Raw genomic sequence first — 12,645 nt, forward strand, 5'->3', positions numbered from 1 at the left:
TTCCAAGGATCAAATGTGGCTCCAGACTCACCTCCCTCCATCCTTTTCAGTCAAAAGTGCCCAGCGTCAAAGCGATCACATAAGTTGACCTTCTTATCCTGTGCATCTCTCCTAGTTACTCCTCTCAACTCAGCACAGGGTTACATGCGTGCATACAGGCTCCCCACTGTCTTTTCAAGGCTCTCTGTGTGTCTGGGAAACCAGAGAAGTTTAGCCCCAAAACAGGCTTAAACCTAGTCTAGTCCTTTCCATCGCGGAGATCCCGCCCGGCCGTATATTATCGGGAGACCGGCAGCCATCAATCGCTAGGAACTCAGTTGACATTTCCCTGAGACTGTCTCTTTCGCCGGAACCCTTCTGCTCAGCCCCGGTCGAACACTTTTTGTTGGAACACACAAAACCGGAAGTTGGAGGAGGAACACAGGCGTGAGAGAGCCTGGCGATGGCTTGGAGGACAAACCTTGCTTGCCTCATCAAGGCCGGAGGTAGGGTTCCTGAGCACGCGGTTGATTGCTTGCCAGTCATTAGCCTGTGATCTGAAGTGTTTCTCTTCTGTCCCGTGTCCGGTTCTCCCGCGTGGAGTCGTGTCCCCCCAGCCCCTGAACCTACGCGCTTTTGTGGCCCAGGTTCCGCGCGCGCCCCTTTCCGGGCTGGGCTGTTAGCAGGGCATTCAGACACTAAGTGGTTCGCTTACCCTCTGGCTGCATTATTTTCCTGTGGCTTCGCTGGGAGAATGACTTCACACTGTTTTATAAAGTTATCCATTGCATAGTATAGGCTTTGCTTGCAAAAACACAGCTTTGTTAGCAATACTGAGAACATGCAGAACAAAATAAACCGTCTCTACCACTTAGTTAATACCACCAGCCCCCGGCCGTCCCAGTCAGAACTCCATGTTGCCCAAGCTGGCCTGGAACTCACTATGTAGCTAACTCTTGATCTTCCTGCTTCCACCTCCTAAGTGCTAGGATTCCAAGTGAGGACCACCACTCCTGACCAGCTAAAACATTTATTATAAACGAATAAAGTTTAATTTTCTTTAGTTCCATCGGATGATAAACTAGTAAAAATGGAAGTGGAGATAAATCTTAAGAGAGGTTACCAAAAAAATCATCTTAATATTATAAATGCCATAAGTAGCAGACATTTGAAAAAAATTTTTTTTCGAGACAGGGTTTCTCTGTGTAGCCCTGGCTGTCCTGGAACTCACTCTGTAGACCAGGCTAGCCTCGAACTCAGAAATCCACCTGCCTCTGCCTCCCAAGTGCTGGGATTAAAGGCGTGGGCCACCACCACCCAGCCTCTACACTCCTTTTAAAGCCAACTCTCTGTGATAACATGATTTGTGTGCAAGTCTGTGTAACTGCACAAGCTTGGGAATTAGCCGTCAAAGAACATTCTAACTTAAATTTCCCTTTTAGGGAGGAAGAGATGGTTTCCAGTCCCAGAGTACACATGCCTGCCTCCAGTCCTAAATAATATCTGTGCTTGGAGAAAATCCACTGCACCTGAGAAACTTATGGCCAGTGTTGCTGCTTGTGGTACAAATGAAGAGGAACCTGGGAATGCCCTGGATAGTCTCTTCTCGCCAGAACAGCAGGCTTCTATCTTACATGTGTTGAATACAGCTTCTGATAAAGAACTAGAAGTTTTCAGACTGCTCCGAGGCAGAAAATCCGTCAATATTGTAGAACACAGAAAGAGGTTTGGGCCGTTTCAGAATCTGGAGAGTCTGATAGACGTGCCCTTGATCAAGTATAAAACTGCTGTGGAAGTCTGTAACTCCATTCTGTGTCCAGAGAACAGACGGAGAAAAAAGTCACAGGAAAAGCGGCTGCTGAGAAAGTTCATCAAACCAGGTGTAGAGAGTGAGAGACTTAAGGTACATTCTCCCCCTGACCAGCTACTCTGTGAGAACTTGCTCTGAAAAGCACCGTTCCCAGTAGTGGGTGAGAGATGAGGTTTTTGTTTTATTACTAATTGTGTGTGTGTACACACAAGAGTAGTTCTTTCTTCATGCTATGTGGGTTCTTGTCAGGCTTGGTTGCAAGTACTCTAACCCAATGATTCATCTCACCAACCCAGAGTAAGATCCTTCAGATTTAGTTAGGAATCTGGATATACTCATATTAATGGGTGATCTGTTGCACAAAATGAAAGGTACTGATAACTGCCAGGTGACCGAGGGGATGCTGTGAGGAAGAACTTGGGGGAAAGTTTGCTGAAAACTCAATTTGGAAGAGAGAAATTAGGCTGGCGGGAAGGAGATTGAAGGCTTAGTTTTTATTGTAACCACTTTAGTCACTATTGTCATCGTGTATGTGTATGGGTGCTCGTGCCTGATAGACAGAACTCGGGCTGTCAGCCTTGCTTGCACCCTCCTTTATCTGCTGAGCTTTTCATTGTTTAAAGTTTTTTGTTTGTTCTGCGTAGTCCTGGCTGTTCTCGAACTTGCTCTGTAGACCAGGCTGGCCCTGAACTTAGAAATCCACCTGCCTCTGCCTTCTGAGTGCTGGGATCAATGGAGTGGGCCACCACCACATGTTCCTGCTGAGCTTTCTTACTGGCCCCTACTTTTATTTTGTGAGACAAGGTCTTATTCTGTTGTCCAGGCTGGCTTGGAACTCTTAACCTGGCTGGCCTCAACCTTGTTGGCTGGCTCCATGCATACACCCAGACACCTATACAACACTGATGCACACACACCACACACAGAGCACAAACAGCCACACCAAAAACAGTTTTAAGAATTAAAAAAACAAAACAAAACACCCAGGCATGGTGGTTCACACCTTTAATCCCAGAACAAGGGAGGCAGAGGCTGGTAAATCGCTGTGAGTTTGAGGCCAACCTGATCTTCAGGACAGTCAGGGGTGAGATCTTCAGGACTGAGAAACCCTGTCTCGAAAAACAAACACACAAACAAAAAATAAATAAATACATAAAAAAATGAAAATAACAATCTGTTGTCCATGAACAGCTGTGTGCAAATGGTTTAGTAATGTTCATGCCCATCAATTTTCTTTTAATTGTATCTTTGTGTGTCCCTTTCACAGTGTAAGTTAGAGGACAACTTGAGTGTCGTCAGCTGACTCCTTCAACCATATGGATTATAAACTAAGTTAGACAGACTTGATGGCAGTTCCTTTACCCACCAAGCAACCTTGCTGGCCTCACGTTGGTTTTATTTTGTTTCTTCATTTATTTTGCTTTTTCACCTTTATTTTGTTTGTTTTAGAGACAGAGTGTCTTTGCTTTCTGTTGCTGTGATAAAAACATCATGACCAAAAGCAACTTGGGGAGGAAAGGGTACATTTTAAAGGTCACAGTCAATCAATCAAGGGGGAAAAAGCAGGGGACATACACACACACAGACAAAATAAAGATAAAATAAGGAGCTGGGTGGTTGTGGCACATGGAGGGAGACCCAGGACAGCCAGACTACACAGAGAACCCCTGTCTCAAACCCCAACCTCCCACCCTCCAAAAGCCTTGCTTTTAAAATACGTGTTGAAAAGGTGTGAGGAACAGAACAATTTTCTGTTTTTCCTCAAGACAGGACCACCACACCCAGCTTGTAAATAAACTTTGATCACCTAAACTTATTAGGCATTTTGAGTTTATAGGTTTTATAGCAGTAAGATTTTACAGTTGTAATCAAATCAGCTCTTTTCCCTTAGGCAGTTAATAGTATCGTATCTATTGTTTTTGGTACTCGAAGAATTGCATGGGCTCACCTTGACCGGAAACTGACAGTGCTGGACTGGCAGCAGGCGGAGTGCTGGAAATTAACTAACAAAATATGCCCAATGTCCTTTTATCTGGAAGAGGTAAGTGGTTGGTCCTTGTACATTCTTACATGGTTCCTTGTATATAGTTCAGTCTGGCAGTTCCAAAAGGGATGTAAAAAAAATGGTGTGGTCTTTGAGGTTTGGAGCACCTTTTACTCCTATTGTAGCTTTATTATATTTGCTTTAAAAATGTAGAAACCTTGTCGTTAAATGTGACTTTTTAAGTCTTCAAGGTGTGAAATGGGCAGGAATTGCGACTTTGGTGAGTACATGCTGATAGGAGACTTTAGCCAGCCCATCACACCAGCAGATTCCAGGCTAAGGAGGCCAGCTCTCTGTTCTACCTTGGAGTAATTCAAATTGTTAAAAGTTTTGAGTTGCTGAGTCTCAAAGTCAGTAGACTTTAGACTTCAAGAAGCTTTTTAGTTAGAAATGGGACAAACACGAAGCATAATCATTCTGATTTTTTTTTTCTTGAAGATTTCTTCAGTCATTTCAAAGATGCCTAAAGCAGATCTCTACATTTTGGAAAAATCAGGACTTTCCATTCAGAACACATCTCTCCTTCCTATACTGCTACACTTTCTTATCACAGAAGCCATGCTGTATGCCTTACTCAACAAAACTTTTGCTGAGGATGGCCAGCATCGGGTGCTGAGCATAAATCGAAATGCTGTGGGTAAGCACTTTGACCTGATGATTGGAGACACGAGGACTAGTGGGAGGGAGCTGGTGAAGCAGTTCCTCTTGGAGTCTGTGCTGAAGGAGCAGCCTCGGGTGTTCTTCCCACAGGACCTTGTAGTACAATACAGACAGAAGATTGTGAAGAGCTCATACCGGATTGAAGAGTTGTATGATTCATTATTACAAGCTGTTGCTTTTTATGAGTTAGTTTTTGGCAAAGGCTCAGAGCTCAAATGTTAATCCACTCATTCTACTGTTAACTAATTTATTACAGCAACTGTTCCCAACTTCCATGTTAGTGGAAAACGTTTTGAATGTATCTTCCATGTTTATAAAATCAGGTTTTTGGCTTGAAAAAAAAAACCAACAAGCCAAGTCCAAATCAATAAATATTTTGTGAGATTCTGTGCCTTTTTTGTTTAAGTTCTAAATAGTAAGGAGCCACACACACAGCCAAAAGTTACCTCCATTTAAAAGCAAGTACCAGGCTGAGAGATGGTTTGCTCATTAATCTCACTCGGCTGCTTTTCTCAAGAGCCGCAGTCTGGTTCTCAATCCTTCATTGCAGGCGCTCACAGTTGCCTATCCATCAGTTCCAAGGGATGCGGCGTTCTTTGTTCTGCACAGACACACAAAGGAAGCACACATACACATAGAAAAATAAAAGATAACCATTTAAAAAATAAATTTAAGAGCTGAGTGGTGGTGGTACATGCCTTTAATCCCAGCACTCTGTGAGGCATGGCAGGCAGATCTAAGTTCAAGGCCAGCCAGGCCAGGTATACCGAGTTTTGGAATAGCTAGCCAGGACCACACAGAGAAACTGTTTTGAAAAACAAAAACAAACAAACAAAACAAACAAAAAAACCCTAGTGAAAGGAAGAACAACTAGCTGAAGTGAAAGTTGTACCTGTAATCTGTGTACTCAGAACACAAGCAGTAAGAATGTGTGAGGTCAGTTTGGGAATCTAGTGAGAAACTCCTGCCTCTCCAAAAAGAAAAAAATTTGACAAAGACAGGTTGGGATTGAATGGGGAAAAATGTTCTCTCAAACTAAAAATCACCCCACTAGGTCATGTTCCTGCTCAAGAAGCAGTTTTGATAACTTGAACAGTTTTATGGATTTATTTTACATTGGTTGATAAGTTGTTGGGAATGATCAGAGACCCTAATAATAAAACACCTGAATAGCAGCTAAACACCTACAGTAGCCACCCAGCAGGGAAACACAGATACTGACACTTAAAAGCTTCAAGAGCCAGAAAGATGCTTCAGCAGTTAAGAGTCCTTGTTGCCCTTGTAGGGGTCCTAGGTACAGTTCCCAGCCCCAACATGGTAAGCAGCTCATAACCATTCTTAACTCCAATTACAGGGTACCCAATGGCCTCTTCTGACCTCAAGGACACTGCAGGTATGTGGTTCACATACATGCAGAAAAACTTTTTTTTGTTTTTGTTTTTTTTTTTGGTATTTTGAGACAGGGTTTCTCTGTGTAGCCCTGGCTGTCCTGGAACTCACTCTGTAGATCAGGCTAGCCTCGAACTCCCGAACTCAGAAATCCGCCTGCCTCTGCCTCCCAAGTGCTGGGATTAAAGGCGTGCGCCACTACCACCCGGCTAGAAAAACTTTCATACACATAAAAAACATAAGTCTTTAAAAATTTTTTGACCAGCAAGGTGGTGATGGTAGCACATGCCTTTAATCCCAGCACTCGGAAGGCAGAGGCAGGTGGATTTCTCTGAGTTCTAGGCCAGTCTGGTCTACAGAATTACAGAATAAGTTCCAGGACAGCCAGGGCTACATAGAAATCTTGTCTCAAAAAACAAAACAAACAAATGAGCAAAAAACAAAAACCAACAAAAATCATAACTTAAATACCACAGGAAGCATTTTAGCTTTAACTTTTAATTAGATCAATTTACTAATTAATACAAGAAAAGGTAGGCTGAACAAGAGGTAAAAACACTTCTTCATACACATTTGTAAACAGGTATGCACCTATATTTTTTTTAAAAGTACAAAACTAGGATCCTTATCTTCTGAATTAAAAATACAATTCATCAGAAAATGTACCTGAATATTATGTTATTATACAAATATTTACATTATGAAGGAATTTTAAACAAACCTGATTATTTGTAAAATAACATTAAGTAAAATGTGCATTTTAAAATCTTGCTACTAAAGTAAAAAATAAGTACTTAAAAAGATATTAAAAGATGACTTTGCTTGGTATGGTAGCATATACCTGTAGTCCCAAGTACTTAAAAAGCTTGAGACGGGGATCACAATGTTCTGGAAGGAGTTTAGGGGTAGCCTAAGCAATATACCATACCCTGATTCAAAATCAGGACGGGGTTCTAGCTCTGTGGTTAAACATGTTCACAGAATGCACAAGGTCTTGGGCTTGACATGTAACACTGGGGATAATTACTAAAACATAAAGCCTGTGTATATACTAAGACACAGGACATTTGTCTATAATACAGAAACCCCTAAGTTTAATCCTCAGCACCAAAAAAACCTAAAATCCATACTTAAATGGAAATGCTGTCAGGTAGAAACCCCATGGTAGAATTCTTCATTATTTCTTCAACCATCAACAAGTTGTCCAAAATAGATAAACTAACGTCATTACTTTATAGAATAAAACATAATGATATAAAAGTACCAAAAAATGTTAAAAATGATTTGAGTTGGCAAAATGCAGTAGACCGTAACTCCATGGGGTGATAAGGAAGGAAGGTTTGTGAACACTAGAATTCAGAATCTAGTTTACTACTTTACTCTGCCACACCAATGATTCAATGATTAAATGTAAAACATGCTGGAAGACGGCACAAGAAATAAAGGCAATGCTTTCCACAACTGAGGCATAATTTGCTTCCTAGGACATTTTAAAAATACCCCGTACATAACTCTGTTTTCCACTGTGTAGCTTTAGAGACTGCCTGTTTACAGCGGGACAGCTCTCACGCTGGACAGTAGAGGAAGATTACAGGAAGGGGAAATGACAGGCGAGCTCAGCACTGAAACAGCTCTAGAAATCTATTAGTGAAAATTATTCTACAAACAGTTCACACATATAGAAAGTGTACTATAAAGCAAAAATAGATTATTCAAAACATTCAGAAAAATGCCACAAAATATACAATTTGTAACTCAAAATTTTCATTTTAAATACTTGAACCACAAAAATACAAAAGTCTTTTAAAGTTTACATGAAGAGAAATAAGCTCTTCTTTAAAGTCACACACTCTAAAGTGTGTCATAAGGACCACACAGTCTGTACAATACTGATGACGGGAAGCATCAAGGGAAGTCAGCTGCCAAAGTAGTTACGGTTTCTTCAGGAATAGCTAGATTAATTCCTTCAAAATAGTGGAGAAACCTGTCAAAATTGCAAAAATATTTAATATTAGTATTTTCATTCTCATAAACATTTCTTAATCTTAACATATGTACCTAAAATATTACTTTTTTTTGTACACTTTACCTTCTTTTATTTTTCTCTTGTTCTTTTAGCTTTTCTGTCCGACAAATGTTCCGAAGAGTTGGCAGGTAGTCAATTATACTAGCTTGTTTATTACCCAGGGTCAGGAAAGAACGGCTAGAAAACACACTCTTAATGACTGCCATCCTCTTGTCAGCATTGCTACAAAGTAAGAGTATTATTTATTATTTTGTATATAAATATGTAACAACCCTAAAGGAACCCAGTGTTCTTGCTTCTGGTCTAGATCAGATAACACTTCTAATTTCCTGTCAGCAGATCACTCACTCATGTGTGCCCAGACTGGCCTGGAGTCTACATGACTTCAACCTCAGTCTCCTGAGTGCTGGGATTACAGTCTTGCATCACCACGCTCAGCTTCATATTGAAAATGTCTGTTTACTACTTTTGTTTTGTAGCTTGGGCTGGCATCAAACTCTTGATCTCTGTGCTTCTACTCTCCAGTGCTGTGATTAACCTCAGCCTGGTGTCACAGTGAAATATCTTAATGGTTACCTTTTTACCTGTCAGGAGTCTGTGCCTCTCTATTGCCTAAAGGCTCCCAAATTTCTTCTTTTTCCCCCCTGGGACAGGGTCTCTCCCGTGTAGCCCTGGCTGTCCTAAAATTCATTCTGTAAACCAGTCTGGCCTCGAACAAAGAGGTCCATCTGCTTCTGCCTCCAGTGCTAGGATTAAAGGTGTATGGCACCACGCTCAGCTCAGGTTTCCCAATTTTCATTCAAATTAGTTTTGTTAACACTCTACTTAATTTGCATGCGAAACTATATTAACACTAAGTGTTTCCATGATCAATGGCCCAGCACTTGAAAATTAGTAAGAAGACTCACTGACCTTGATTACTGAAAAATAGAAGGTAACAAATAAGACTTACTGTAGATTAGCTGCCGATTGGCGGAAGCATACATCATGGCACCTTTGTGAAGCACAGAAAGTGAGTTTATTGGTTGTGTCTCTTCCTAATTCCTTGCATGAATTCAAGGACTCTAGTGCTTTTGAAATGGTAGAAGAACATTTAGTGAAGCTGAGTGCTTCTGCAGTTGCTTTTAATTCTTCAGAGCTCCGAGGAGCCCACCCTTCTCTATTCTCAAGACTAAACTCATCACAAAGTCCACTTTTAACCTTTCCGCTTGTCCAGTGAAAGGCACTTTTACCAAATTCATTCTGTTCCCCTGGATCTGTTAAAAGGGCATCTATGAAGGACATATTCTCCATGAATTCACTGAGAGAGTTTAAACAGTGGGAAACGAGCATACAACACTTCTTCTCTGCTAGTGTCTTAGGAGGCTGAGGTACAGAGTGAGGCTTGAAACCTTTGTTCTGTGTCTTTATCTCTGGGTTGTTATCTCTGTCTCTGCTTATGTTGTCTTCTACAGATGAGGAAGGTGGAGATAAGCTAAGTAGTTCACCAGAAAAGTCCAGGCCAGTGTCAAATAGGTCACTGTCATCTAGGGTCACCATCTTTTTCTGTTTCCTTTTCTGTGATTTTCTCGATGTCTGGTCTTCTGACTGCTTCCTGGCAAGATGCTTCATGCTTGCTGGTGCACTGGCCGGTGTAGTCCCTGGGAAGCCATAAGCACCTCTTACATCTGGCATCATGTTAACTGGCAGTGGCAGGATGAACTCAAGATTACTATGTAACAGATCTATATTTTGCATGTGGAATTCAGTGAGAAGCTGAATGAGTTTCTGCCACTCTTCCTTTGTTGTGATCTTGTGCTGAAAAGCAATTGAATTAAGAATGCTTGATGAACAGACTTGCCCTTATGCATCTTTTACATAGGTGACATGTTTTGTCTTGTTTTTGGAAGTGCCTCAGGACACACGTGGAGATCAGAGAAGGACTTACGGAGGAGTCAGTTCTCTCCTTCTATACCACACGGGCCTTGGGGTCACACTGAGGTGGTCACAGGCTTGGAATGCAAGCACCTTTACTACTGAGCCATCTCCCTGCCACCTATTCTATCTTGAAACTATTAAGTGGCTACCCTTTGTAACTTTATTATATTTAACACATCAAAACAGTACTGACTGGGCTGGGTAGGTCAGTGGTAAAACATTTGCCTAATATGCACTAAGCTCCTTGGACCAAACCCCAGGGCTGCGGGAAGAAAAACAAACAAACAAAAATAAATAAAGGATAGATAGGATGGAGGAGAACCATTCTAAGTCTAAACTAGATTTAGATTCAAAAACTAGTGTTCTTTATTTAGCACAAGACTCCAATTCAGTATCAGAAGGTCATTTATATTTTATTTTTCTAGACAGGATTTCTCCATGTACCCCTAGCTGTTCTGGAACCAGGCTGGAAGTAGAGATCCACCTGCCTCTGCCTCCCGAGTACTGGGACTAGAGGTGTACCCTACCGCGCCTGGCTGAATTTACCCAGAGTCCCATCCTGTGCCTTTAAAGCTGTGCCTAGGCACCATTTGCCAACACAGTCAAATGAGTTAAAATCTCACACCTAAAGTCTAGAAAATGTTAAGTGAATTTTAGCCTGAACTAAGATTCAAAATGCTAGGTAACTACTAAGAAGATGGACAGAAACAGGAATTCAATATTCCACACGGACACAGAAAATACCTTTAACAATGAAAGTAAGTCTTGGGATGGGGAGACAATGTTCTTGAGTCCAAAGAAAGCCTCTGAACAGCCGGTGTCACATCTGGGGAGTGCCACACAGTTCCTTTTGGTGTTCTTAGAGTTAATGTTCACATCACAGCCATCTTCAGAACAAACCAGTGTACTTCTGCTATTTTTTCCTAAAAAAGTAATGAAGACCCATCTTATGTGAATGTATTTGAAATGATGGGATAGAAGAAAGCGCGAGCACCAGCCTCATGACGCTGGTTCCATTTTACTCTCCACAATGTGTTCACCTCATTATAAACACAATATAATAATTCATTTGAAAAATATCTAAGTGACACGATTCAAACCTATCTTTTATTGATATTTTATCACTTGTTGTTTACCCAAGAGCTATTTTATTATTTCCTTGAGACAGTATCTCATGTAGCCCAGGCTGGCCTCACATTTGTAATGTAGGCAAGGATAACCTTGAACTTCTTTGTGTGTTTGGTGTTCAGAGGACAACTTCCGCTGTTATTCCTAAGGTACGCAACCTTGGACATCTGATCCTGTTGCCTCAGCGTGGGCTCCATCACACACATATACCAGGATGGTTTCTCCCCAGGCCTTACTTAATGTATTAATATTTTTAGAATTTGCTAAAGTTGGCAGCTTACAGTGAATAAAAATTATGGCTAGTTCATTTATTGTTTGTTTGTTTATTTATTTATATGGTGCACTGTGACTGTCTTCAGGCACACCAGAAGAAGGCATCAGATCTCATTACAGATGGTTGTGAGCCACCATGTGGTTGCTGGGAATTGAAGTCAGGACCTCTGGAAGGGCAGTCAGTGCTCTAACCAATGAGCCATCTCTGCAATCCTGGCTAGTTCTATTTTAAAAAATAATGTTTAACAGCTGGAGAGATATCGCAGCAGTTAAGAACACTGGCTGCTCTTCCAAAGGACGCAAATTCAATTCTCAGCAACCACATGGCAACTCATAATTCTTCTAGGGAATCCAACTCCCTCAAACATGCAGACAAAACACCAATGTACATAAAATAAAATAAAATAAAATAAAATAAAAAGAAAAATAGCCGGGTGGTGGTGGTGCACGCCTTTAATCCCATAATCCCAGCACTTGGGAGGCAAGAGGCAGGCGGATTTCTGAGTTCGAGGCCAGCCTGGTCTACAGAGTGAGTTCCAGGACAGTCAGAACTACACAGAGAAACCCTGTCTCGAAAAACCAAAAAAAAAAAAAAAAAAAAAAAGAAAAAGGAAAAAAAGAAAAATAATGTTTAAATTTTGAACTAATTGAAGAGAAAACTGACAGGGGATAGTTTTATAGAACTCCATTTTTCTCTTTTCCCACTTTCCTTCCCTGTGTGTTGCCCTGGGGCTTGTGTGATCATTTGAGCAGGATGTTTCCCTACAGAAGTGTGACTATGGAGCAGGCAACAGAAACTAGCAACTTCCCCAGGGAACAAGCATGGCTGACTCATGAAAACACAGGACCTAGAATGGAAAAAGGAATCAATAATTGCTCATGCTGTAATCAGGTTACAAAAGTGACTGAAGAACAGTAGAAAGTAAAAACATTCATGTGAGAAAAATATTTCAGAAACCAAGTTCTTAAGAAAATTAGAATTACAAACTATTAAATATGCTACAAAGAAACACAAGCTGGGTGTGGTTACACATGCCTCAACGGCATGGGAACCTGTCTTCTTCTTTTTTTTTTTTTTTTTTTCTGAGACAGGGTTTCTCTGTGTAGCCTTGGCTGTCCTGGAACTCACTCTGTAGACCAAGCTGGCCTCGAACTCAGAAATCCACCTGTCTCTGCTTCCCAAGTGCTGGGATTAAAGGCATGCGCCACCACCGCTCGGCTGGAACCTGTCTTCAAAACAAAAATAGGACCAATAAAATGACTCAGCAGATAAAGACACCTCCAGCTAAGCTGACAATTTGAGTCTAGGCCCCGGGGTCCACAGTGTAGAAGAGAACTGACTCCCACCATTGCCTTCTCATCTCTACACCACCAATAAATACATACAAACACAGAATTTAAAAAAATACAAGCAAGCCC

At 41.3% G+C, this 12,645-nt stretch overlaps 2 protein-coding genes across 2 annotated transcripts in view; one reads left to right on the forward strand and one right to left on the reverse strand.

Annotated features, from left to right (window-relative positions):
• The first annotated feature begins 401 nt into the window (after positions 1 to 401).
• Tefm (transcription elongation factor, mitochondrial) lies at positions 402 to 4,878 on the forward strand. Its single transcript, XM_028759342.1, has 4 exons — positions 402 to 485; positions 1,422 to 1,882; positions 3,681 to 3,830; positions 4,272 to 4,878. The coding sequence occupies exons 1-4, from the start codon at positions 443 to 445 to the stop codon at positions 4,713 to 4,715; spliced, it is 1,098 nt and encodes a 365-aa protein (XP_028615175.1). The 5' UTR covers positions 402 to 442; the 3' UTR covers positions 4,716 to 4,878.
• Positions 4,879 to 6,645: 1,767 nt separating this feature from the next.
• Atad5 (ATPase family AAA domain containing 5) overlaps positions 6,646 to 12,645 on the reverse strand; it is a 50,186-nt gene continuing 44,186 nt past the window's right edge. Inside the window, exons 20-23 of the mRNA XM_028759304.1 lie at positions 10,570 to 10,748; positions 8,861 to 9,705; positions 7,972 to 8,130; positions 6,646 to 7,866 (exon numbers count right to left, since the gene is read on the reverse strand). Of these exons, the coding sequence (XP_028615137.1) occupies positions 7,788 to 7,866; positions 7,972 to 8,130; positions 8,861 to 9,705; positions 10,570 to 10,748 (1,262 nt within the window). The 3' untranslated portion in view covers positions 6,646 to 7,787. The remainder of the gene's footprint in view (positions 7,867 to 7,971; positions 8,131 to 8,860; positions 9,706 to 10,569; positions 10,749 to 12,645) is intronic.

The sequence above is a fragment of the Grammomys surdaster genome, unplaced genomic scaffold (assembly GCF_004785775.1).
Source record: "Grammomys surdaster isolate TR1022 unplaced genomic scaffold, NIH_TR_1.0 126278, whole genome shotgun sequence".
Lineage (NCBI taxonomy): Eukaryota > Metazoa > Chordata > Mammalia > Rodentia > Muridae > Grammomys > Grammomys surdaster.

Bases quoted from the DNA above. Each gene is read 5' to 3' on its own strand.
- Tefm (XM_028759342.1), top strand. From the start codon at position 443: ATGGCTTGGAGGACAAACCTTGCTTGCCTCATCAAGGCCGGAG. The intron at 486-1,421 runs GTAGGGTTCCTG...TTTCCCTTTTAG, and splicing joins TTGCCTCATCAAGGCCGGAG to GGAGGAAGAGATGGTTTCCA. The intron at 3,831-4,271 runs GTAAGTGGTTGG...TTTTTCTTGAAG, and splicing joins TGTCCTTTTATCTGGAAGAG to ATTTCTTCAGTCATTTCAAA.